Source organism: Pygoscelis adeliae, unplaced genomic scaffold (assembly GCF_000699105.1).
Source record: "Pygoscelis adeliae isolate BGI_AS28 unplaced genomic scaffold, ASM69910v1 Scaffold72, whole genome shotgun sequence".
Lineage (NCBI taxonomy): Eukaryota > Metazoa > Chordata > Aves > Sphenisciformes > Spheniscidae > Pygoscelis > Pygoscelis adeliae.
Window position 1 is genome coordinate 2,942,756 of NW_008824286.1, and position 25,359 is coordinate 2,968,114.

General features: G+C 43.3%; 1 protein-coding gene across 1 annotated transcript in view; it reads right to left on the minus strand.

The window, feature by feature from the left end:
• Positions 1–25,359, minus strand: part of ARHGAP40 (Rho GTPase activating protein 40) — a 43,073-nt gene that overhangs the window by 2,837 nt on the left and 14,877 nt on the right. Inside the window, exons 2-13 of the mRNA XM_009318660.1 lie at positions 15,853–16,055; positions 11,143–11,360; positions 7,874–7,949; positions 7,162–7,313; positions 6,344–6,509; positions 5,900–5,991; positions 5,700–5,777; positions 5,280–5,439; positions 4,438–4,520; positions 3,130–3,336; positions 2,725–2,865; positions 862–1,022 (exon numbers count right to left, since the gene is read on the minus strand). Coding sequence (XP_009316935.1) covers positions 862–1,022; positions 2,725–2,865; positions 3,130–3,336; positions 4,438–4,520; positions 5,280–5,439; positions 5,700–5,777; positions 5,900–5,991; positions 6,344–6,509; positions 7,162–7,313; positions 7,874–7,949; positions 11,143–11,360; positions 15,853–16,033 — 1,715 coding nt within the window. The 5' untranslated portion in view covers positions 16,034–16,055. The remainder of the gene's footprint in view (positions 1–861; positions 1,023–2,724; positions 2,866–3,129; positions 3,337–4,437; positions 4,521–5,279; positions 5,440–5,699; positions 5,778–5,899; positions 5,992–6,343; positions 6,510–7,161; positions 7,314–7,873; positions 7,950–11,142; positions 11,361–15,852; positions 16,056–25,359) is intronic.

Below are 25,359 nucleotides of genomic sequence, written 5' to 3' on the forward strand. Positions count from 1 at the left end.
AAAGAACACCCAAAATTGGAAAAAAGAATACAAGGTAGACATTCCTCACTGGTAGCGAGACACACGCTACATGCAAACACTAACTTTTCAATAGAAAAACAACAGGCATAAATACCAAAGTTCATTGGCAGTGTTCCTCTAGAACTGATGGCCTGTCCAAGAGAAGCTCATCTGCAGGAAGACTTCAGCAGCTGTAGTAGCTTGTTAGTGAGATACTGGTTCCCAGCTGACCCGTATCCAGCCAACTTCCCATCCACCCTCCTTGACTAGACATCTCCTGCCCAGGGACACGGTCAGGAGACGCACTAACACTTTACCTACTAAATACAGTCTGCAGGCATGGTGACAGAGGGGGGCGGGAATCCTTTTGCTCATTTTTTGGGTTATTTCAGCAATTCACCACTGGACCATAGGAGGGAATTGCAGAGCTTACTTTAGGAAGCCCCTACATTAACATATGCATGTTGGAAATACTACTCCAGGCAAGTAATTTGCACAGGTGACGTTTTTCTCCAGGAGAGCTAGAGAGGGCTTGTTTTGCAGGGTCAATGTTATTCCGCTTTCCCTTCCCTCCAGCAAGGCTGCTGAAGTTCACGTATCATCCAGCAAACCCAAGGGGACTACCTGACCTCCTGAGCAGAGTGATGGAATCACTCAGTTGAACTAACATTTGCTTGCCCCATCCAACACACTATTTCCAAAACTTAGAATAGAGGACCAGAGAAACATCTCCTAAGAGCTCACTGTGCCACCACATCAGCTCTGCCAGAAGACAGAAAACAGCAACCAGACCACCCGGTACTTTTTTTTCTTTCCCCGCCCACCCCCCCCCCCCCACACACACACAAAAAAGCCATTTACCACTTGAGGAGGTTGACGGTGTTAACAATGTTCCAGCCATTCTGGCACAGGTTCTTTTGAAACTGCCTCAAGACATCAGCAACTCTGGTTGCATTGTTCAAATGCACCTCTAGCGATTCCTTCAGGAGAAGCGAAGCATGGACTTTCACAATCTTGGAAGGCTGAACGAGGCAGGCAAAAAGAAGAAAGTGCTTAAAGAAAGATTTTGTTATCTGCTAAAACATCACATTTCAAAACAGATCGGAGAGTGTGAAGAAATAAACCTATCCAGCCAGCTGTTCAGAGAATTTAGGTTTGTTTCTGTCCTACACATCCTACAGACTGGAAGCTTACAGAAGCATCAAGGTGAACATTATAAACAAGTCATCTGCGCTTTGGCGTTGTGGCTGGGGGGAAAAGCACCGCTCTCCATCAGCGTGCGCTGGTGCTCTCTGCTGTTCAAATACAGCACCGGCACTAGAAGCGACACAAGCTTTGATGAAAATAGGATTTGTCAGAATAAATTTTGACAAACTGTTTTGCCCAAGTCTGATAGACTTCTCTGGAATTAAACTACTGGAAAAGGAGTTTAGACAGTTGAATTGCAGACTATTGAGTTTCAGAAAGGTAGTTTCAAAAAAAGGAAGCACTGAGACATCACAGAGCAGAGTTCAAGTGCTATTTTCTCAAGATTGTTTTCATCAACTCCTTCATGAAGTAACTTCTCAGAACTTTTGTGGAGGATGTTGAACTGTTCTAACGGGGTCTGATCTGCAGCAAGTTAATTTTGCAATCCCAAATCTTTTGCAAAAACAGCGCTGAACACCGAGACCGTTAGGAAGTAGTATTAGCACTGTTCTAAGCACGGGGTCATCTGTTTGACTGCCTACACAGTAGATGCCCTCTCTGAAGTGAGAGCATCTTCAACAGTGACACGCAGCCCTAACGAGCCAAATTCTAGGCAGACGTCATCTCAGTATCCCAACTCGTATAGAAAGGCAGGGGATGTACAGGATTATGAGAACACAAACTCTTCTTCAGTTCTGCAGATTTAAGCTTTCAACGTATTATTTCTACCTGCAGACTCCACCCATCTCGTGTCCTTAGAGCATCCCAGTTGCACCACCACTGCTATGCAATACTTAAAAGCCAGCACTGCACGATGTAACTTGGCTGCCACGGACCTACACTTATTCAACTAACAGTGGCAACCAAAAAAAGGCAGAATGACTCCAAGGATCTTTTCCCAACTTTAATACACAAATAGATCTGATACTAGCATCTGTTAAAAAAAAATCTCAGTCTGCACCAACACAAGAAGGAGTAGAGCCATTTCATTTATCAGAGAAGTTAATTCTCTCCTTTTAAGTAGCAAGAACCTCATCCTCAAGCCCTCCCATGCAGATCAGCAGCATTATGGAGCAAAAAGAAAATGAGATACAAAAATGTACTTTTACACTACTGTAATAGCCTAAATTTTTGCTTTAAGTTCATGAAAATAAGTCTGCCTTTATCATGGCAGACATATCTGTCTAAACACATGGGGCATCTAGAGCCATGCGAACTCTGCTCTTCACATGAGGTGGAGACCAACATTTCTGCTTCTGGTCTCTTTCCCCTTCTCCTGCAACAATGCAGCATCTTAACCAAGTGTTTTGTAGCCTGAAATATATTTAGTACGCTTGCTGTTGGGATTGGTGTTTGCCACAACCTGGCCAAAAGGGTCTGGGAAGCTGTTTCTTCTGGTTTTGCAGATTTTTCTCCCTCTTGCTCTGTAAAGAGCATCACTCCTCACAGTTCTCCAAGTTTCCATGAAAGCACTTACAATGACAAAGTATTTGACACTGTTACGAAAGGGCCCGGTTTTTCCAAATCCTAACTCACCTCTGCCTGGTTCTTTTCCACCTTGTCTTTATCAGCATGAATCTTCCGCAACAAATTTTTAATTCGCTTGTCACAAAACTGGTACTTTTTGCTATTGCTCTCATTCAGCTTTCTCACTTGAGCTACCAGAAAAGAGGAGACCTGGGAAGGGAAGAAGGAAGAAGATAGGAATTAAATCAAGTAGACATGAGGACACCATTTAAGAACCTAAACATCACTTTATGAAGCTCCTTAAATAGACAAAACATCCATATACCTTGAAAAGAAGAGTCTTAGAACTCAGCCAGAAGTTTTGCCTACAGACAAAACTCCTCTGAAATTTCCAAGACTATCCCTTCCCTTATTCCAATTCTAGGCAGACCAAGACACTGCTACGCCATACCACAAGACACCTGTGCAACTTACTGTCCAGAGCAAATCCTGGTAATGGATCATCATCCGCACAACGTCAGCTGCCCCCTCTGCCAGCTGTTTCTCCTTCCCTTCGGGGATCTTGTTTGGCAGCCCCTTGTGCATGAAGAGGTTTGGGGCCATGACCGTGGAAACGTTCCAGAGGTTCATTTTGTTGTTGTTCTCCCTGGCAACCACTTTGCTGAGAAATTCAAGTAGAGCCTAAAGAGAGGGGAAGAGACTTAAGACATCTATTACTAACAGCCCTCAAGAAACTACTGTGGCAATTGCTGGAGAGATCATTTAATTAGCATTTTTTCTTGATATCTATGAACAAATCCTATTTCTCCAGTCAGGAAGTTCAGTGAGCAATTTCTAATACTAGGACAGCAACAAATAACCATACCAAGCAGGGAGAGAGTTTGTCCAGCATTCATGAATCAGGAGAGACAGTCTGTGGGAAGTAGATGAGCTCTTACTCCTCGGCAGGTGGCAATTTACAAAGTCCAGTCGTAAAAAGTTACAGAATCCAAAGATGACCCCCCCTTCCCCCAGTATCCCCTTCAAAGCTATTCCCAGATGTGGAAAAATAAACCCTTTTGGATCATCTCTTCTGCCTCACACCTCTACCAAAGCCATGACACATGGCAGATCATCTAAGTCAGCCTTGCCTTTATTACCTGGAAGCTGAACTACTCAGGAGAAAAAAAACAAAACAAAACAAACCAGCAGCAACAACCACCACAGTTCTTATAAAGCACAGAAAGGCAGAGGGTGTGCACTGCCTGCAAAGCTGATCCCATCAGCATTTATTCTTTCAAAAAGTAGTAGGTGAAAGGATTTGAAATGTTTTCGGATCAGAAAAGGGTAGGAAGTTATAAGCTTAGTAGCTTTTTTTTTTAATTGAAACTATCCTTCATAGATGGTGACAATACCACAAACCACGAATGAAAAGATTGACTTTCTTTCACTATATCTTAGCATGCCCACAGACAACGTAAGACCTATACATCTTTCACTCCACAGTGAAGTGCTTTAACACACTGAAAAGGAAGAGCATGTTTCTAAACAGGATGCTCCAAGACCACACGGATTCCTACTGCTCTTAAGTTTGTACCCAAAAGGCAGACTGTGCTTACAGCTTACATCACTACACAGCCTTGAGGTTTGCCCGCTCCTCCCATCATGGTTTTCCATTCTCCAGTCAGTGAAATAAAACCAAATAGTGTGATGTATGTTATTTACAAAAGCTGACAGAGTTCCTTGAATAAAAACCTGGAATGAGATCATGTTTTTCCAGTTAAATCCAGAATAGGTAGTTACCTTTAGAGTGTTTCTGTTGGGCTCTGGCAGAATCAGGATCAGGAGGTTTAGAGCTTGCAATCTTTGCTTCAGGTCTGGAATATCTAGAGAGGGAGAGCGACAACAGGACAAAGGATTCAGGCTCCTGACACTGTTCTTTTTGAGCATGGGAATCCCCCAAGGAATAAGGTAATTACTTATTGTAGTGTTTGTCATCTAGGATTTGAGACCTTGTTTTACAGAACTAAATCAAGCTCATACAGCCCTTATGAAGTGAACTACCTATGTTTTAGAAGACTGGCTGATTTGTTTCAGAATACAGAGTCTACCAGCAAGTCTGATGCCCTTGAAGGGCATCAAAAGATCCCATTATTCCCCGTTTCTTGTATCAAAAAAGTTGTGCACTTAAACAGTTAGCTTAACACACTGAAGCCTCTATTGAGGCACAAACCTCAAAATAAGGCGCTTGCAGAACATTGCATTACCTGCAGACAAGCCAAGACTGGGCACCCTGGCCAGTTGCCACAGCTCAGCCTGCATGTCATTATTTATCAAGTTGTCCTAATTCGTGGTAGCAACGTTGCAGCCTCAAATGACACAACATAATTTAAGACTCCAGGACAGTGTTCCTACACGAAGATGTATGCAACCAAGCACCAGTGACGATGACTCTCAGGCTGACACATAATAGTACATATAGCACCCAGCGCGCTGAGTCTGGCTGTAGTTCATATCGTGCTCTGTATTCTCATCGAATCCACAGGCTCCCAACACACCTGACAGGAGAGCCCAAGACCAGCAGAGCTTTGCAAGAAAAGCACAAACCAGCAAACTGATGCGAAACAGCCAAAGCAGGGACTCACTTTGTACAGCAGCAAAAGCAGGGAGGTACTCCGCTGTCAGCAGTGGGGCCGGCAGCTCTCTTATGAATCTTTTCAGTAGCCCAGATACATCATTCTGGTGGACTTCATCCCAGGAGAAAAGGCCAGTATAGAAATCCTTTTCGAGCTTCTGCTCCAGACTCTATAAAAAAGATGGCATTATTACATGCTTTAATAAGCAAATACAAGGGGAATTCTGTAGGTGAGCACTAGGAGGGCAAACCATCAAGTCAAAAGAGCACAGAGACCCTCACAGCAGACATTTCCAGATTTCCCAGCAATGGACGTTTCTAGTTGTACTGGGAAGGGAGATGAGACAATTCAGGTTATTCAGATACTTGCTTCAGCAACACGCTCCCTGATCACCCCCAATACTTTTGAACACTACTAAAGAGCTCATACCTTGATTCTGGTCTGGGACCCAGAAACTCTCAAAATGCCCTCTGTTTCAAGTCCTCTCTTTTCCAAGCAGGACAGCAGCTATTAAAAGGGGAAAAAAAAGAAAGCTCTTAGGCACAAAGGATGAGAAGTCAGCCCTTCCTTATCACAGGCTTCCTGACTCTGAGGATCAGAGGTGTGAATGAAACCAGAATAGAACTTACTGCCTGGAGTAACAGAGGGACCTTGGTGTTGGGGAGCAGTTTTTGGTCATTTTCCAACAGGGTGTTGAGTGGAACTCCAAAGAGTCTTTTCTCTGCAACAGAAACAACATGTTGTAAGTCTGTATCTCCATTAATACACGTCAGGGATATATCCACCACTGCAGACTAAGAGGGCACATTTTATAAGTGTAGGTACTGGAGAAAAAGAGAGAAACAGGTAACAGGACAAGTGCATTTGACAGTCAGAGGTAAATGTGGTGCTAGGTCTTAATGTTATGAGCCAGTGACTTCCAGGAGAAATTCTGACCAAGGAAAAAACACCTGTCACAAGTTTTCTTATCAAAGACCCTCTCTGTTCTAACATTTCAAACACAAATCTATGAGAAGATCAATGTAAAAAATGCACCCACAAGAAAAAAAAAATCAAGATGAAATACAGTTAACCTGTTGTTTTCAGTTTTGCTGCCTTGTTTCTCTTCAGCTCAAAGCCCAGAACATCACAAAGAGCTGTTAGTTCAATGAGGGCCAGCGTGGGGATCTTCTTCATATCCTGAGCAGACAGATCTCCAATCCTGGTCACTCCTAGTCTGCCCTTAGGGATCTTAAATTTCTAAGGGAAAACACACACACACACACGCGGTTCAGTGCAAGTATCATTACTAATCCCACTGGTATCAAGTTTTGCTGCATTTTTATCATTCCTTACCATAACCAGGCATCTATTCATTCTCTTGTTTTCAACACCAGACAAATGCCCTAAACTACTCCTATTCCTACTCAACCCACAGCTGAATAAATATTTTCCCTTTTCAGCATTGCTCTTTAACTGTATTGGAGATCCCAATTTATCTAAATTAAAGACAGCCTGATACCCACCCTAATCTACCTGAACTTTGGAAGCAGTCCAGTACATTTGCAAGGAAGAAAACTGTTAGCATTACAAGTAAGAAAGTCTTGTTATTCACCTCTTTTCAGTGGAAACGACCCAGATTCAAATCAAAATAGCTATTTTCACACACAATTACTATTTCTTTTGACCCTTCACTACACAACTGTTATCCTTGCCCAATGCCGCAAGGATAACTGCATTACCTGTCCAAAAAAAAGGTAATGTATTTTTGACCTGCTATAGACCTGTTCCAACACTATCCATAGAGGACATTTCCAAGAGCTGATCATACAGTTGAATCAAATGTCTTGTACCCCTCTTCACAAGAAGGGAGCTAATAAATTCTAATAGGAAAAACTCCTTCAGTGCTTACAGTTAGAGCGTTTCCATCCTTTAACCTCCTAGATTCAGGCAGGAACGATCCCTTGAGCAGGACAGCCGCTTGCTCTGAGTAGGCAACATCCATGTTGAACATCTCCTCTTTGCCAGGGTTTCGAACTGTGCAGGAGTAATCCTGGGTTTCTGCTACAGAGGAGAAAATGTTTTGAATTTCAGAAAGCCAAAAGAATGAAGTTTAGAAAACAAGCATGCTAAAAGAGCAGTCTGAGACAGGTTTGGGAACCACCACTTTTTAATAAAAAACTATATTAACATTTGAAAAGAGCATTGTCATAGCACAGTCCTGAGACTGATCAGTAGGGTAAGATTAGCTTAAAGCCACAACATTACAGCTACAATCACCAGATCACTGGTAAGACATGAGTACGGCCTTAAATTAAATGACATACCTATGGCTAACTTCTCTACAAAATTGCGTATGGCATTTACAGGATTTCACCATATGACCTTTGCTAGAGTGATTTTATTTGCATCTTATAATTGCTTTCTTGAAGAGTTACAGTTATCAGTTTGAGCAGCAATTCCTAACAACACTAGAGCCTGGAAAAATTTACTAAATCCACAACTGTGGATAACTATTTATTTAAAAAAAAAAAAAAAAAAGCAGAAACAAGGCCAGTTTCAGCCCTACTTCAGATCCTACTCCCCTTCCAATCCTAGTCTACATTTAAAAACTTCCTTCTTACTTCTCTGTACATTTGAAGTCCGCAGTTTGTGCCACAACGGATCTGGGCTGGACTCCTCTTTCTCTGCTGCTGTCTCCTGAAAAATAAACCAGAACGTGTTTACCTATGCAAAACAGAAGTTATTATAAGACAACCCGATTTTGGCAGGAAAAAAACAAACCAATAAAACACACCTGGCATTGTCGGCTAGTCTAAGATAATGCTGCTCAAGCTCAGGGCTACAAGACTACTCTGAAATTAAGAATCATAATTAGAGGATTTGGCAGGCAGGTGGAAAACAGATGACTATCTCATAGACAGTACGTGTGATAAATTTGCACATCATTAAGCCAATTCTTCCTCTCACACAATCAGCAGCCAATTTTCCCCCTTTTAGTTCATGCATTGAGGGGCTAACAAACAGTGAACCAACCAAGCTGCATGGGATCTACCCATTGCCTGTGACCGCAAGATGTTCCACAAGAAAGAACACACTAAGTAGACATCAGCACCTAAAAGATTCTCTTCACGGGCTTCATAGGAACCTACCTCTTCATGTCTAGAGAGAGAAATGAATCTTTAAAAATATAAGGAGGCACTTGGCAGGCAATTCTGTTAATAATAACCTTACTTTTGCTAGAACTAGTTAGAATATAGGAAAGCTTATTCTATTACCAAAAGTTAGCAACTTTCCGAGAACATGCTTATGACATGGAGTTGTGGACTGAGGACTGAAAGTTAAGAGGAACCTGTGCAAAATCATTGCAAATGGACAAAACAGTTCATCAGCACAGAAGACGTACTACATCTTTAGAGCAGGTGCACAACGGATGAGCTTGCCATGAAAGCAGAACCAATTCATTTAGCAACTGGCTTAGTCACATGTCATACACTGAATAATGCCAGAGCACCTTCAGATCCAGCTGCTGTGCAAACAGGCCATACTGAACAGTAATATAGGGGAAGTACGTAGAAAGATTCTGACAGAAGTGCCAACAGCTTTGATGCCCGAGAGTAGCTCACGACAGAGGTGGACAGGAGGTGAACCGCAAATCCATCTTGAAACACCGACGGAAATAAAAATCCAAATTACTCTGACGCATCACTGCCTGCACTCTTACAGGCTGAACTGCCTCCACTCAGGTCACAGCTGAACTGAATTAGCTTTAAGCTCAATTTGCTGAACACAGCTTTTCCATAGGTAGAGCCCATTCAAATGTTTTGCTCCCAGTGTACCGAGAGAGCAGCCAGTAGTGGGAAGCACCCAAAACCTGACTGAGCAGTAGGGGCACAGATACTGGATCTGGGTTCCAATTCTAGGACTGTGGGGAAAAAAACCCACAACTTAACCCTTCTGTATTTCTGTTTCCTTGCTTACGAAGTGGAGATTTCAAATATCCTTTTGCATGATAAGGGATTGATCATGTTTTGCTACACGCCTCGAAAAAGTGTTATAGCAACACAGGGCCTGTTTTGGCATGTGGTTCCTGAATATGTCCTTCAGCTCCAAAATTGTGCTTGGAACTGGGACGACAGAGCAAACCAGTATGGAAAATTAACCAAAAAGCCTGCTTCCCTCTGGGATTGCTCCAGGAATTACTCAAAGGTAAAGGACGACTTCTGCTCAGGTTATGACACTGGATGTAGGCACTAACGTCTCAGAAGTTTACCATTTTACGTAGAAATCACTTTCCATTTGCCTAAGCTGAGCGTCAGTCACTTCCCATGAAATAAAGAGGGCAAACACCACCCCTTGTGTACACTGTAAAAGACACATGAGGAATACAGAGGTTAAGCTCATGGCCCTCAGCAAAGAAGGAACAAACAGTCAAATAGACTAATATAAAATACATTTTCTTACTTTCACTAAAAAGAGAGGGGAAAAAAAACAACGCTGTTTTTTGTTTCAGTGGCCTCCACTGAAACTGTGGATCTCAGAGGCAACTGCAAAGCTTTAAAAAAAAATTAAGCCGAAGGAAATATGAATAATTCCAGTAGAGCTATTGGAAAAGAGTCCGGTGAACTTGCCCAAAATAAGAAGTGAGGAAAATGTTTCACTTCCAGTTAAATTATGGCAATTTAAACAGGCAGCTTTAGCATCTTTGTACATGCCTTCATTACACCAAAATGCCACTTTAAAACATCAGATTTGATTTCAGTTGCTTATCAAATGCAAATTATCAAATACAAATATTAGTGACCTAGTGAGTGTTCACATAAGATTAAGAGCTTAAAAATCTCCATTCCTATGCAGTAGAAAGTAAAATTATTTTAAGATATATAACAGGTTTGTGTTTAATCTTCAAGTTTAAAAACTTGATGAATTTCAGTTGAGGCACTTAAGACAAGCTCGCAGCATTATTGCTTTCAGAAATGTCATCTTTTTGTCACCCATTTGTGCAGGCGTGCAAACAATCCTCTACAAAAGCAAATCAACCACGACTCTGTTTCAGTGCAATTCACAGTAAGGAAGAAATCTGCACCTCAGCACCGGGCAGTTACAAAGAACACGACCACAGCAGTTTCCAGTGATGTTGCAGACTGGTAGCGTCATTCCCTTAAGGCATGCAAGGGATCATTTGGGTATAATTCATCTCATTATAGTAAAAGATGTTTCAAAGACACTCAGGCTGAGGAAAAGGAGTATTCAGTTCTGGTAGCAGCAAGGGTCCCATGCTACTGAAAAAGGTAGATCTTGGCTAAGCTCAATACCTTCCAACCAGACACTTGACCGAGTAGAGAAAGTCACAAGGAGCCCTGATTGGGATACTTCCCAGCAGCCCCTTGAAAAAATAAGGATACTCTACCTTGTGGTCACAACCAAAAGAGGAGCAGCACAGCAGGAAAGCAGCTGAAAAGTTAACGGTCAAGTATTCTCTAGCAAAACAAAAGGCAGCGGCTATTCTTTTTCTAGAATTACCAGCTGTACAAGATCAGCTTACCAGAACGGAACTTATGAAGTGCTCTCTCTTTTTTTGGTTAGTAATGATTTAACATGTCACGAGAATAAAGAAAACACAAGAGGGCTCCAAACGATACCAGTGCCCTATGAGGCTGCAGTGCTGTAGGCACTATACAGAGGTCTTCCAGCAGTCTCTAGGAAGCTTATGGATCTGCAGGTTTTGTAGCAACTTCTCAACGCTGCAACCTGGATGCAGAATTTCTACAATCTCAGCTCAGCTCAAAAGATGAAGTCGTCTATTTGGAAATGAAAGTAGCCCTAGACCCAGAAAGCCAGTCAGCTACCACAATGCAACAGTCCTTCAGAAGATCCCACTAAATCAACATACCTCAGAGTTGACCACTCCAAAAATGTCTCGGACATCACGCACAGGATGCTTGTTCTTCCTCCTCCGAGACCGGGAGTAGGTATCCAACCGCCGCTGCACAGCAGCAGCCTGGGTCTTGGTCAGGGTGGAGAGCAGCACGTTGTCGTTTCCTGAGGCGCGGTCCCCGAGGAGGTCGGACAGACCCGCGTCCTGGAGCCACTCGGCTTCAGCTTCTCCCTCTGCGAGGCAAGGGATGAGAAGGGCGAGTGAGAAGAGAAAGGGTAACAGCAATTTGAGTGCTTGAAACACTTCACAGGCAGGAAACCAGAAGCCTGAGCCACCCCCTTTCTGGGGCCGCAACGGGACATCACTGAAAGGGAGCCGCATCTTTTTTAGGAAGCCACGGCTATTCTCAAAATCTTAGCCCTATTCCCAGGTACCCATCTGGGTATCAGGGGGAAATCAGGGGAGAGACAGCACTTTAGGCAGCTACAACTGCCCACATACTCCTTTCTCCTCACCCCAGGTGAAGAAAAAGAGAACAAAAAACTACGGAGGCACGGATATTGCCAGGAACCTAGGCTCCCTCAGAAGCTGGGCAGAAGCTGGGCACAAGGGTGACTCTGCACGATATTTAGCACAAAGATTGCAACAGGAACTGAACCCAGTGAGCGCTTTCACAGGACATGTGAGGAAAGTCAGGTGCACTTGCTTAAATCTGCTTTTATATGGACTGCCTGTGCAAAGAGGAGCTGTGGCAGCAGGCAATAGTGCACAGCAAACCCAGAACGAATGGCACTGCCTCCCTCTGCAGCGCACCTGATCCTCCGACATCTTTGAGAAGGGACAAAAGGTCTGTGGGAAGCCACAACATACAACACTGCACATTTGGCTTTTGTACTTTTCCCAATTATTTGGCTATTTCTTTTAATTTTTATTTATCTATCTGCATGCCTATGTATCAACAACTTTTTTTTGTTTAAATACCCAGACACTGATCTGGTAGATTCAAATGTATTTTATTTAATATACTTGCAGAACTATTTGTATGCACCATCCCTATTCTTTACCTTTTTAAGTGGATTGGTATCCATACGGTCATTTGACAAAAGCAAAAAAGTTATTCTTACTCCATGCATTCGCTTTATGTCTGTGCCTGTTCAAAACATCACTAAAATTAAAGACCATTCCCGTTCCAGAATGAAGTGCGAGAAGCCTGGAGACAGTACAGCAGCATTACTCAAACAATCTCAATTCCACTTCATTCTTCAATGTATATAAATCTGCACTGCAAACACAGAAGACAATTTTTTCCTTATGGGGTGCACCCTTTGTGCAAGTGAGAAAGTGCCCTGAGCAAGGCAGCTACTTGAAATCCAAGGATAAAAGAAGTAATTTAGCAGGTGGCTTCAACTTTAATACAGTGAACACCACAAAGCCTTTATCTTTTCAATTCTACGTACCACATTCATTCACTGCAGGCAGCTCCAGCATAGCTCTACCAAAGGTTATACTAGGAAAAAGAAAAATCACAACTGAACTGACTGAAACAGAACAGTTCGTTCCCGCTCCTCCTTTCCTATGCAAACTGCTATCTCCTCAGTTGTCACAGCTGCTCAGGCAAAGTTTTATTATTGCTGCATCAATAATAAAAAAGCCATGCAGCTCTTCTTGAGAGATTAAATAATTTAATTTTTCTGGGGAAACTTCTGTGTTCATGCAACTTGCAAAAACATATTGTGATTCCATTAAAATGCTCTTCAGCCTTCAGAGCATGCTCTTCGTGTTCTTAGGTGCTGTAATGAAACAGAACTTTTTTCAGCATCACACCACAATAAACAGAGCTGGACTTGAAGTCAAGTATTTCCTTTAACATCTTCTAGCAAACTGGACAGCTTTCCTACATGGTCTTTAGTTTTGGTCACTCCCCATGTCTGGTTCTACAGAAGCTAACAGATAAGAGCATCCCCCGGTACTGCTCGCGTGGTTACAGCTGCCCACGCACTCGTGGTCCCGTTCATGACTCCTCACTGCACAGCTGTTTGTCCTACATCCATGGTTTCACAGCAGCACAGCGCGCAGAAGGCTTCTGGTTTATTTTGTCTTTGGGAACTAAAGGAAGTTAAGTGTATTGCTTGCAAATTTTGAAAATACCCAATTCCAGTCATAACAGGAAACTAATCTAGTACACAATACTGAACAGCAGGCCCTAAATCGGACATCCGTGTGAGCCTACTGCCCCATCTGATGCCAAAACACCAGATTTTAATTCCTCTATTTAATATTTTTGGCCCAGTTATGTTTGCCAGTAATGCAAAAGGAAACCAGCAAAATAGGTTATTTATGGGGAGAAGGGGGAAATCGGAGAGAAACAGGTCAGAACTGAGAGGTCCACAGAAGCTGAGCTGCAGGTTTAAGCCTGGAGAGCTGCTAAGATTTGCCTTGTGAGTTCCAGACAAGCAGCATTTCAGGAGGACTCAATTAGGAATAAATTTGCAAAACGAAAGAACACCAGTTCCAAAAACTTAGTTGAAATGTAAGCTAGACAAAAATAGCATTCATAATAAAGCATTTAGTTTCAAAAAAGCTAAAGGACAGCTAAGCATCCTACAATTTCAGACTAAACGTTAAGCACAACTTCCTACATAGTTTTTGAAGGCAGAGAAGAATCACTCTTTGCAGACGCTTCTCAGACACGATTACATGCTACAAGGGTGCTAGCAGATATTTCAGTGGCACTACCGCACAGAATGCATACGTTATCAGTCTGCTGTAGAGTCAGACCTTGGAGAGAGCTGGATAAACAGCAGACAGCAAAGAAAGGACATTGCTGCTCCTGTTTCAGGGAAAAGCTACCTTCTGGCCCCCTTCAACTGTTAGTGAGGTCACAAGTATCATCAGCGCCTTTCTGCTGACCCAGTTCCTCTGCAAAGTTACACGCTGGCCTCCCACTAACACCAGGTCACAAGCAGCTTCCCATTACGCCACCCCTTACCCAGGGCTTGCACAGGAGACCAGCATTCTCCAACTGGGTCAGCGTTTTTGCAGTGCCTTATCTACACGTAGCCTCCACGCTGTCCCTGCACTGCGATTACAATCAGCTATTCGTCAGGTTGAGCCACGTCGTCTCCAGACAGAGCTGTTAGCCCAAGTGCCCCTTCTCAGGCTTGAGAAGAGCGATGGTGCCTTCGGCTCCGAGGAGCCCTGAAGCCTCTGTGCTGCATTACCACCTCGCGGTGCTCCAACCATAAATTGCAGAGACATGAAAGCCAAAAGGCACCAGCCAAGTCCAGCTTCCTTTATCCACACCATCTGAAGTTTCCCCTCTCTACTTATGCTTCCAGCACAACACTTATTTGACTAAACTCCTTCGCAGAAGGCACCAGGAGGCTGAGCGTGCCGCACCTCCTTCCCCAGCCTGCCGAGAAGGCTTCGCCACTCAGAGCATTATTTCAAGTCTGTCTGGTTTCAGTGGCCAATTAAACAGTCAGCTCTTGCCTACTAGATTAATACATAGCATTAAAAGACACTTTTCCTTGTGTCCCTGCTTACACACAGTAATCGAATTGCCTCTAGCATATCAGTGTTTCGGATATCCCAGACAGCCTTTCATCTCATGGCATGGCCTCTTTTCCAGAGTCTCCTTCCTGGTGCACTTATTTTCTGAGTCACTTTTGCATCTCTTCCAGTTCTAAAAAACAAGCTTACATCCTTTATGCAGAGATTCTAACAGCAGACCTTAATGTTTACCGTGTCTTGCCTACTATGGCAGACATGGATTATGATCTTCCCAACCCGCTCTCCAAAGCCCACTCTGTGCACCCGGGATAGCTATTTACCCTTCCCAAGCATGGCAGCACACTGGGACTTCCACTCAAACATTTCCCCATTACATACCTGGATCCTTCTCAATATCAGGCCAGCACAACAGCTATAGGCTGTACGGGCTGCAAAAACCTGACCGTTCAAGAGGATGTACAGCCAACTAAATCACATTCCTCAAAATGGACCCGGAAAACGTGTGATCCCGGTCTGCGGGATCGCTGGGCGCTTATCACAGTTTATCATCCCTCCAGCACCCCAGGATGTTGTACCTCCCATATCAAAAGGCAATCGGTCCAGGTTCCAGTTATTCCAAATACTGGATAACATCAGCGCTACCGAAAGCCCATTAGAAACACCCCATGCATATGAAGCAGTCTTCAAAAGAAAGAAAGAGAAAAAAAAAGGAGGTATATAAGAAAAACCTTGTGTGGATGGACTCATTCTGGATGTTTATTATGGTTTCTTGAATAGTGAATTGGAAGGGGAAAAGTTTGCTTTCCACAAAAGCAGCTCTCATAAAAGCCACTCTGATGAAGTCTCAGAACCACGTACAGAAACAAGCCTTCCAAAACACCATCAGCTATCACAGCGTGTTTACCGTACAGCCACCTGCATGGGGAGTGAGAGCCCCACACTTAGTGGGGGCTGTTTGAAAAAATCTGCAGCCCTGGATGTACTCCTGACTGACCTTTAGTCAGCTTTGTTTCAGAAGGTGAAACCAGGCCAGGCCAGCACTCCCCTTCTGCAGGGCATCCACCCAATGAAAAAAAAAAAATATATATCTCCGATTCGACCGGTAATATTCTAACCATATTCCAACATGCTTCTAAATCGTTCAGGTGCATAAGCAAGTTTTCTCAGATGTTCATCTTCCTCCCCTCACTCCCGACATTTTTGGCAACCTACCCTCTTGTGTTTTGACATCTGCAAGGCTGCATTCCTCTTGCTCGGCTTCAGCGCTCTGTTTAATGTTCTCTACTTCCAGCCAAAAACTGTCCATTGACAAGTTGTCCAAAGACTCTACCGTGGAATTCGTGCCCTCTGACACCGGGGATGCCAAAGGACTCTTCGGAGGAAGCTGGCTCATTTTGCAAGGGCAATTTCTGGTACTGAGAAAGGAAGAGATAAGGAGAGAGATATTAAGCTACACGTATTCAGATACGGCATTCACAATACAGTGGTCTTCATTGATTAATGACTGCAATAAAAGCCAAACAGAGGTAAGTGCTAGACTTCCTTTGGTTAGTGTTTAGCAATAACAGACAAGGTTGGGATCAAATCCGCTAGAGAAGGGGAAAAACTGCTGTCCAAACATGCGAGAGGACAGTATCAACACGGGTTTTCCGATGCTGTCTTTCCAGTGACCTCTGAGACACCACCTACCACTCCCACACTTGCTTCCAAGATTCCCCTGCAAACTTGCACAGATACCCTCTACATTCACAGACAACCAAGATGTGTCAAGCTTGGTGCACGTGCGCTCTGGTTGTCGGACCTGCTGTGTGTGCCAGATAACTCCCAGCCACAGCAGACTGAACCCAGTAGGCTTGTCGTCCATATGCAAAAACTGGCACTGCTCCATCTCCTGCACTTCAGCTCATGCAATAAACAACTCAGATGTTTGAGGCCCTCTTTTCCTGCCCAGACTGGATTTTTCAGCTGTAAAGCAGCACAAGTGTCCTGGGAAACCCAAACATACAGAATTTTCTTACCAGCCTGTTGATTAATTCATGGGCGGCCAAAGCCCCAGACTGGCCTTGTACAGCTTTCAACCTCTCTGCAGAAAGTTGTGAGGTTCTCGTCAGTTCATAAAGTAATGTCTCTCCTAAAATGAATTTTAATTCACTTCAAAGGGTTGCAAGCCATTTAAACCCTGCTGTATATCTTTTTCAAAGACGAAAAAAAAAAAAGGCATAAGTGGAACCTACTTCTGAAAACACCTCAATGGTTCAACTTATGAATACAAAATTAAAGAGACTGCACACTACACTAATTCTGGATGGTTTGAAAAACACCTGTGAACGGCCACTACCACCAAACACAGATCGGAATTGCTTTTGAGTTTCACAACAAAAAAAAGCAGATCAAGTCTTGTGCCTTGAAAACCATGACAATAAAACAACCACCAAATGCAATTTAGCCTCCTAACTCTAGAAGGACTTAGAAAGTTATAGATGGCAAAATATCTGTAAAGTTTTAGTTCCTTTCACTCCAGAAAGCCATTATTAGCAGTTCTGGCACTAACTTGTTTCTGTTATAAGAAGCATTTCAAGTCATAAAGGACTGAATCTGAAGATCTAACAACTAAGAGGCATATGCTGTAGGATATTCTGCACTTACATTTACACGTGTGCATGCGTATTATGCTCATACCTTTTTCTAACATACACATAGGCAGCCCTTCTCTTCTAAAGGTCAGAACTAAAGCAATAACCATCGTTCCAGGAACATCTGGAGCCAGCAATGGCATTGAGAACAAGAATAAGGTTTTTGTTTGTTTGTTTTACAGGAACACAAAAGTTAAAGATTGAAGAGAGCTATTACACCACCCAGCCCACCTCTGACAAGGGCAGAGGTGATCTACTTGTTTAGGACCCATCCCCATCTTTCCCCTGCCTTTCCTACTCCTGGATAGCCAAATAACAGGCCTCCAGTTGAGATGCCACTTCATAGCCTGCTACAGCACTTAAATAGTCAATCTAAGATTTTTTAAAAATTATTTATTTATTTAACCTTCATAGTTCATGTCCATCTCTCTCAGTTCTACTACAGCTATCATCCCAAATCATTATTTCCGCTTTCAACTTTTTACTTACGTCTTTACCCATTAGGAGTTAAAAATTTAGATCACATCCCTCACATTAACTCTTTGTCTTTAGCACTCCTCTCCATTTTCTCACATTTGCTGACAGCCTTCTCGTAAGAGGATTTAGATTTAAACAAAGCCACCTTGCTAGCATCAAAAAGACTGTTTAATACCTTGCCATGATATCTCATTAGAATTCTATTACACGCCAGTCAATAGGAATCATCACTTGCAACATGGAACTAGAAGGAGGATTTTAGGTTATCTTGAGGGACTTGGTTTTGGCCATATCAGTACCAGAAACACTGGCAGCCGAACTTGCACTAAAGAGCAGTCTCCCAATGCACAACACTACATAGGCTAAGGAACCATCTTACAAGCTCTCCTAATTGCTCTGCTAAAGGCCTTCAGCAGGCATGCAACTACTCCTCTTGCCCTAAGTTATTGCACTATACTACTGTGGGATCTCGGTTATACAGCTCAAAGCAGCTCTAAAATGTACCTTTCCGTCATGTTCAGCCTGGTGTAGAGCAGGCTCATCTAGCATCCCAGAAACAAAACAGCGCTTATATCCAGGTTTGCAGATCCAGCAGAACCTACCCTAGACCCGAGCAGCAGCTTGCACCCAGCACACGCGCTCTACGGCAAGCCTGTGTCACACATAGCTATGACAATCCCTTCCCCATACCTGCCACAGGCCTGCCTGGAAAAAAACCAAAATTTTAAGCCAACATAAATACAGTCTTCAGCTCTTTCAAAAGGGTGACTCTTGACTTAGATGTTCTGCATGACTTACCCAGACACCAGATCCTGAATGCAAATTTTAGTCCAGGACATACTATAACCAAGTGGAGTAATACTTATCTAAGGCATTAGGGCATATTCCTGGTGCACATCTGAGAAGGGTCACAACATCCTTACAGTCCAGGCTTCAGGCTATAGCCTTGCCAGCAGCTATTTTTGATCTACCAGCACCTTCAGTCCATATCAAGACAGAGTACTGCTGCAAGGATATAGTTTTGCCAGACAACAGCAAACTGCTGTACCCCTATCCCACTCTGACTTGTGCTTCTGTACCACCCACAGTTATTTTGCTTCCTTCCACAGCTGGAAATACAGATGATCTAGTAGTGCTTGCGCCAAAAAGCTCCACCACCACACCATATGCCTACTATAGGAGAGCCATATAGGACAGCCCAGAAGCCATCCCAGATTTTTTTCTCAAGAACCTCACGGACTGATGCACTAAACCCTGTTTCACCAAGGTGCAGGATGCTAATGCCACATAGCTGCTCTACACAGCAGTAGCAGCATCCAAAGCGCAGCTCTGCAAGTCCTAAGCTAGCGCTGTTGTTCCCGTCTCACAGGACAACAACAAAGCAAAGTCAGGCCTTTAAATCTAGAAAATGTTTTACTATCTGGTCTAAATACTTTTTTTCTTGAACACACTGCACAGTGCTTTACAAATCCAGCTCCCAGGTGCAAAGTTAATTTTAGATTCAGTGCACTTAGATTGTTCTTCCTCATTGCATTCCCAAGTCAACGGAGAGCAATCTGTGATGTATAAACATAGCAACAGTTTAGATTGAAAGTGTAGATTGTTGGCTTAAAATGTTAATCGCTCAGTTGCAGCTGGGCAAAGAGTAGGTGGAATAATCAACTTCACTCAGTTGCACTATCAACGTAACAAAAAGCTTAAGATTATAAAGTTTTAAAAATTAACCCAACAAAAAGCACACTGGCAGAAAGATCTAGCTAAGGACAACCATAAAGGAATGACTCTGTGGAAAGACCGACCATCCTAATGCAACCTTCTCCTCTTGTTTAAGAGCAGAGCCAGTTTTAATGGGGCTCAAGATTCATTCAGCTGACTCCCCTAACACCTTCAGTCTAACCCTGACTTAACAATATTAACAGCAGACATGAGAAATCAGACTAGCATGGACCTTATATGGTTCATTTTCTTACTATTTCTTCTATAAATCCTCTCAGCACAGAGCACTGGTAGCCCTGAGCAAGATTTGCATGCCTATATAACGCTGACTGAGTGTTGGTGGCTCACAGGTCCTGGGCTGGAATATGAAGTCTCAGACTAGTTTTTGATCTGTTCCTAGATACTGTCAACACACGGCAAATATATTGCAAACACTCGTGCAACTCTTGGCCCTTTTGAATATCAAAATAAAATAAACACTGTTGCTATGCATTTGTTCATTCCAGGCTTGAATCATTCCCGTCAGAGAGCTTCTCAAAGGATCTGTAGCTGCCTAGGCTACTTCACTGCTTGCTCAACATCCTTCCCTCATTGAAATACCTCTCTAGCAGATTAATAAAGAGGTTCCTTCTCAAGCATTTCAGACAGAACAGGAGGTGACAAGTGTAAGCCAAGAAAATGGAATTCCTTTAATACTGTTTCCAGAAAAACTAAGATGAGAAAAAGGCAACAAGAACAGAAGAATTAAGCTATACAAGGCAGTCCTTTCACACACAAGCACCTAGTTTTTAAAGATATTTCCAAATATCTGGAGCAAGCACAAAGGCATACATGAAACAAAGAAACAGATGGAAGGAGTTTGAGTTAACCTCAAGAGGAAGTTAGAAGCAGCACACCAAGTCACAGCATCATAACAATTCAGACCACCAGCATGAAACACAAGCTCTTTTGAAAGGGGAAAAAAAAAAGTTAGAAATTATTCTATCAACTGGTTGCAGTATTTTGACACATAAAGACACTAAGTCGGAGAACAAAAATACATTAGCGTCACAACACATGCACATCTTACCGGCTTTCAATTTATTCAAGGTCAAAAGCAATCGATGAGTACAAAAGTACAAGATTAAAAGAAACAAACAAAAAAGTCCACGCAGGACAAAATGCCTCTTCACTTTGGTTCCAAGTTCCTACCCAGAGCAAGCAGCTTAAACCCAAGTGAAGAACTGTGTAGGCAATTCTGAAGAGAAAGAATCACCTCAAGATCAGCCCACCACAGTTCATAACATGATAGGTTTTCTTGTTTAAAATCATGTAGTAGGGTAAAGGCATCCAGAAACAACAGATAGGAGTATCTGAAAAGCTGGAGAAAATCCTGAAGCAGTAAGTCACACATCTATAGCTATATCTATATAAAATACATACAATTTTGCTTACTGAAACTATCGGAAGTTTAAACCTCAGTCATTCAAAGATATCAATGTTAATATAAGAACAACTCCTTGTATGAAAGAAGTCAATCTACTTATTATCAGAATTTTAGATGAAACATTCATAATCAGCTATTTTATTCAGACACACAGAACTTACACAAAACTCCATTCCCAACACAGATAGCAAATATATCCAGGAGATGACACAAGCGCCACAACTTTTCTACCAAGAGTCTAAATCAAAAGCAAGCTTTACTGCAAGTCTTTAAAGCCTGGCTTTGTTACTCTTCAAATCCTCCAAATTTTGTACACAAAGTACAAACACCACAGACTACCAATTCCCTCCTCCTCCCCACAACAAGCCGCAAAAGAGCAATACTGAAGTTTACTCTTAGGAGAAAATGAAAAGCACATGGCTGGTTCAAATTCCTTGGACCAGACCGTAAAAGTAAAGACAGATTAATTATCAAATTACCGTGGCAGCGATGAACAGTAACTTACCCAATATAGTCTTACCATGCTTTACTTTCCCTGGCTTAACTAAACCAAAGCAGCTAAAGAGGCAGAACTAAAGCAATCTCAGAAGCAGGCTGCCACTGCTGACATTCGTCTTTGCGTACCTCTGACCCTAGGGGATTTGCTCATATACCTAGCAGTTTCACTGAGAGCATCCCCTACAAGAAGTCACAGTGCCTCTAGCCCAGGCTATTTTATATAGCACTGCTGCCAACCACCACTTATGTTCGCATTAAGGCATTTTATCAAGGACTTCGCATCCGTGGGATGGCACACTTGAAGGTCTGTCTCTACAGCACCAGCAAGAATAGCTCAGATGTCACTATTACAATTTGCTAATAAGATTACAGCTTGTTTTCAGTAACACAGCAATCAGTTCATCAAGATCTTCCATTATGCAAGCAGCTTGGGGAGCAGCGTCATTTAAGGTTGTTTTGAAGAAGCCTGTTCTGCAAGTGCTAAAGAGGACGTGCCGGGTAGCTCTGCATGCGTGGAGTATTTCATACCAGATCCAGCTTTCCCTCACCCCGACAACAACAACGCACTCCCCCACTCCTGTCCTAGCATCCCTAGTGACACCAGAAAGACAAAACAGCGATCCTCAGCCCAGGGCTAGGCACAGTGAAAAACTTGAATCTTGGTGTTTGTCCATAACACACTGCTTTAGCTTAGCACCTCCATCGCTTTCTGTCAGGGACCTGAACTCCAGAGGTTACCTCCACCACAGCACTGGGAGTTTTAAATAAAGCATAGGTTATAACTTACCTGACAATAAGTGTTTCTATCAAAGTATTTAAGGGCAAAGAAACTCCATCTCAGCATCTGTGTCTCAGGCCCTCATCGGGAGTAGACTTGTCTCCAGTCTGTCTAGTAAGGGTCTAAACAAGGAAGCTAAGGTATAGCGAAATTTGCCTGTAATTACAGATCTGCCTGGAGGTGTCTCAGACCTAAACTCAGAGCAGAACAAACACAGGATTGATAAACCCATGCAGATACAAATGAAAAACATTCAAAGCCATGTTTAGTTTAGTCTATTTGCTGGGTGTCTGCCCCATCATGCCACAGTTTGTTTTGGCCTCAGAAGACATAAAGCCATGCTCTCTGTACGTTTTTTTGTTTCACTGTAAGGTCACGGCAGACAAGCCCGTTGTTCACTTTCCCTGCGTTAACACAGCAAGCCAAACAGGAAAGGCCTTTCATTGACACGGAAATCCGGCTGCAAGAAAGGGGTACCTGGCCAAAACAAAGCTTTAGGAGTACTGTCATCTTTAATGCAATTGTGAATTGATAAGCCTGATCTACCGGATGATTATATGTGAATCGTTAATTAAAAGGCGGCATTCTCATCCCTATTGCCATCTTCACACACTCCACTGAGTCCACGTTCATCTAGACACACAAGCAGCTTTGTCCGTCCAGTGGCCACAAAGACCCAGTCTGCCATTCAAGTTCCACCTACCAGCACGACACCAGGATGCCAAAACCCACAGACCAGTTAACACGGGGCTGCAAAACCCACAGACCAGTGGCACTGGCTACAGACAGGAGCTCCCGCGTACTTGTTCCTACCCGTTACCCTGTCCTCAGTACAGAAGCTGCCCTGGGCTCTCTCCGGCTGCCGCGAGGCAGAGCCTGTGCGCAGGATTCCCACAAAGCAGCTGGCACAGACTCACTGCCCTTTAGTGACTCGGCTGTCACAGCCCTATAGCACACACTGCCAGGGATCTTACTGAGGCCAGAATGAGTCAATACCTCCCAGTTACTGAACGCATCCTCAAAACACGCTACCGTTACATCAGATGAGACACCCTTACTTTATTTCCATCACCGCTGTGACTTTAGGCAAGATGCTCAACCTCTACACACCTCAGCTGCCCAGCTTAGGGACAAAGGGGGTGAGGGACCACATGGCTTTCAGAGGAAAGACCACTAGTGTGTTTGAATCCTTTATAAAAAGGCTATGAACTTTTTTTTTGTGTGATCATTCATTGACACAAAGGCTTTTTACAAAAGCAGATTCACACCCACTAAATATTTGTCCTACAACTTCTTTAATGTTGAACTTAGGGTAAATCAGGATGACAGAACTCATTCTTATTTCTTCTAGTAGCCCATTCTACCAGCTGTACCTACATCACAGCAGAGAATGAGTAATTATAAGTTGTTGCTCAGATGTATGGGAACAGGCAGGAGACTCTGAAGAGGTCACAAGAGTAACCTGCTGACCAGCACAAAGTAAGGAGGGGTTGAGAGACGTGCTGGAATCCAGCTATGCTTCACACGTGAGAGGTTTAGGGATGCAGGAAGACAGGAAGGACAGTCGTAAGCTCCTTGCTTGGATTTCTCAGGTTAAGAGTTATTACACATAAGACAAAGTGCTTGGCTATTACATTGCCATGAAAAGCCTCCCCTTGGTTGAGATTTATAACATTCTATAACTAATAACTGGAGTGCCGCCTGCGAGCCCAGGGCCACCGACCCCAGCCACCCCATGTACCACAGGCTTTACAACACCAAGAGGAGGAGCACAAGGCAGGGAGAGCTGGCTCAGCAATGGCTTTTTCTCAGCGGTGCTTTGAAGGCACGACACCACCAGCGGTGGGTAAGCCGGTAGGTGACTTAATGGGAACCAACGAGCATGCCACAGTTACTGCTGCAAAAATAAACAGTCATTAATGTCAGTTAACTACAAAACCAGGATGATTGGCGTATCATCGCCTCATTGTATAGACGTGGTTTAGGTCGATCCTAGCAGAGAGGCTTAGTTACACATATATATACACGGGACACGTTTCACCTGCTGGTGAGTCCCCAACAAACAGATGCAAATTGCCACTTGCTAGGAGTTAAGTGTTTTGGTCAAAGTTAGTGAGCAAATCTGGGGTTCCTGCTGTAGCACCTCTTCAGACCTGACCACAGAGGTGTTCTGGCACCAGTACAGACACTGGAACTCAGCTAACTTGTTTGGCAAAACTCATAAGCTGTTACTGATTATTTTGATTTTTATCAAAGAAACCCTGCAATACTCAAGGTGCTGGCCTAGTTCTCTTACACATGGGTAACTTTAAAGTAATTTACCATATTATTCCTGTGTCATTCCCCCTAAGATTATTATTAATTTTTTTTTTTTACATCTCAAATTTTGCGTGGGACCTTTTAAAGATTTCCCTTCTTGCTTCTACTCACAAGGTCAAAGCAGACTAGGAAAAATGAGGAGTCAGAAACATGAAAACGTGAGCTATGGTTAGAAATAAAATCACGGTGAGCAAACTCACACAAAACCAACAGGTTTCAATTAGTACAGCAAGGAGATGTTCTGAAACTTAGTGCAATTTCTAAGCTGATGCAAATACACGTTAGATGAAGTCAAGTCATTTAGTGTCATTTAAGCACACAAGCAGTACAGTGTCAAGCAAAGTAGTTCAATTTTCAGTTGTATCCTTTAGTAAGTGTGCTTTGTGCAATATTTATAAATATACAGTTCTTACCTTCATACAGTTCTACAAATCACTCAACAGCCCTCAAACCCCACAAGCTGCCAGGGCAGCGCTACCACTGAACACTGAATCACAAGGAAACACGCAGCCTGCATTTTAGCCCCCCCAGCCACGCACGCACCCCCCAGGTCCCACTTCCACAGCTTGCTGCACTGATCCCAATTACAGAGTTAATACCCCCCAAAAAAAAGAGGGGGGGGGAGTTTTAAAAGGTTTCATTTCATGATCAAGACAGTCAAAGCACAGTTTTAAAAAGCATATTATAGCCCGCTCGCCTCTGGAAATTTACCTTGTTTCCACCTATCCTGCCCCAGGTATTGCCCTACCTCTATGCCCTGCCTTCGGGAGGAAGAGGAGCAGTGATCACCCCGTACAGCCGTACCCCGCAACCGCGCTCCGTACCTGCCGAGGCTGCCGAGGCGAGCGCAGCTCGCGGGACGGGCAGGCGCC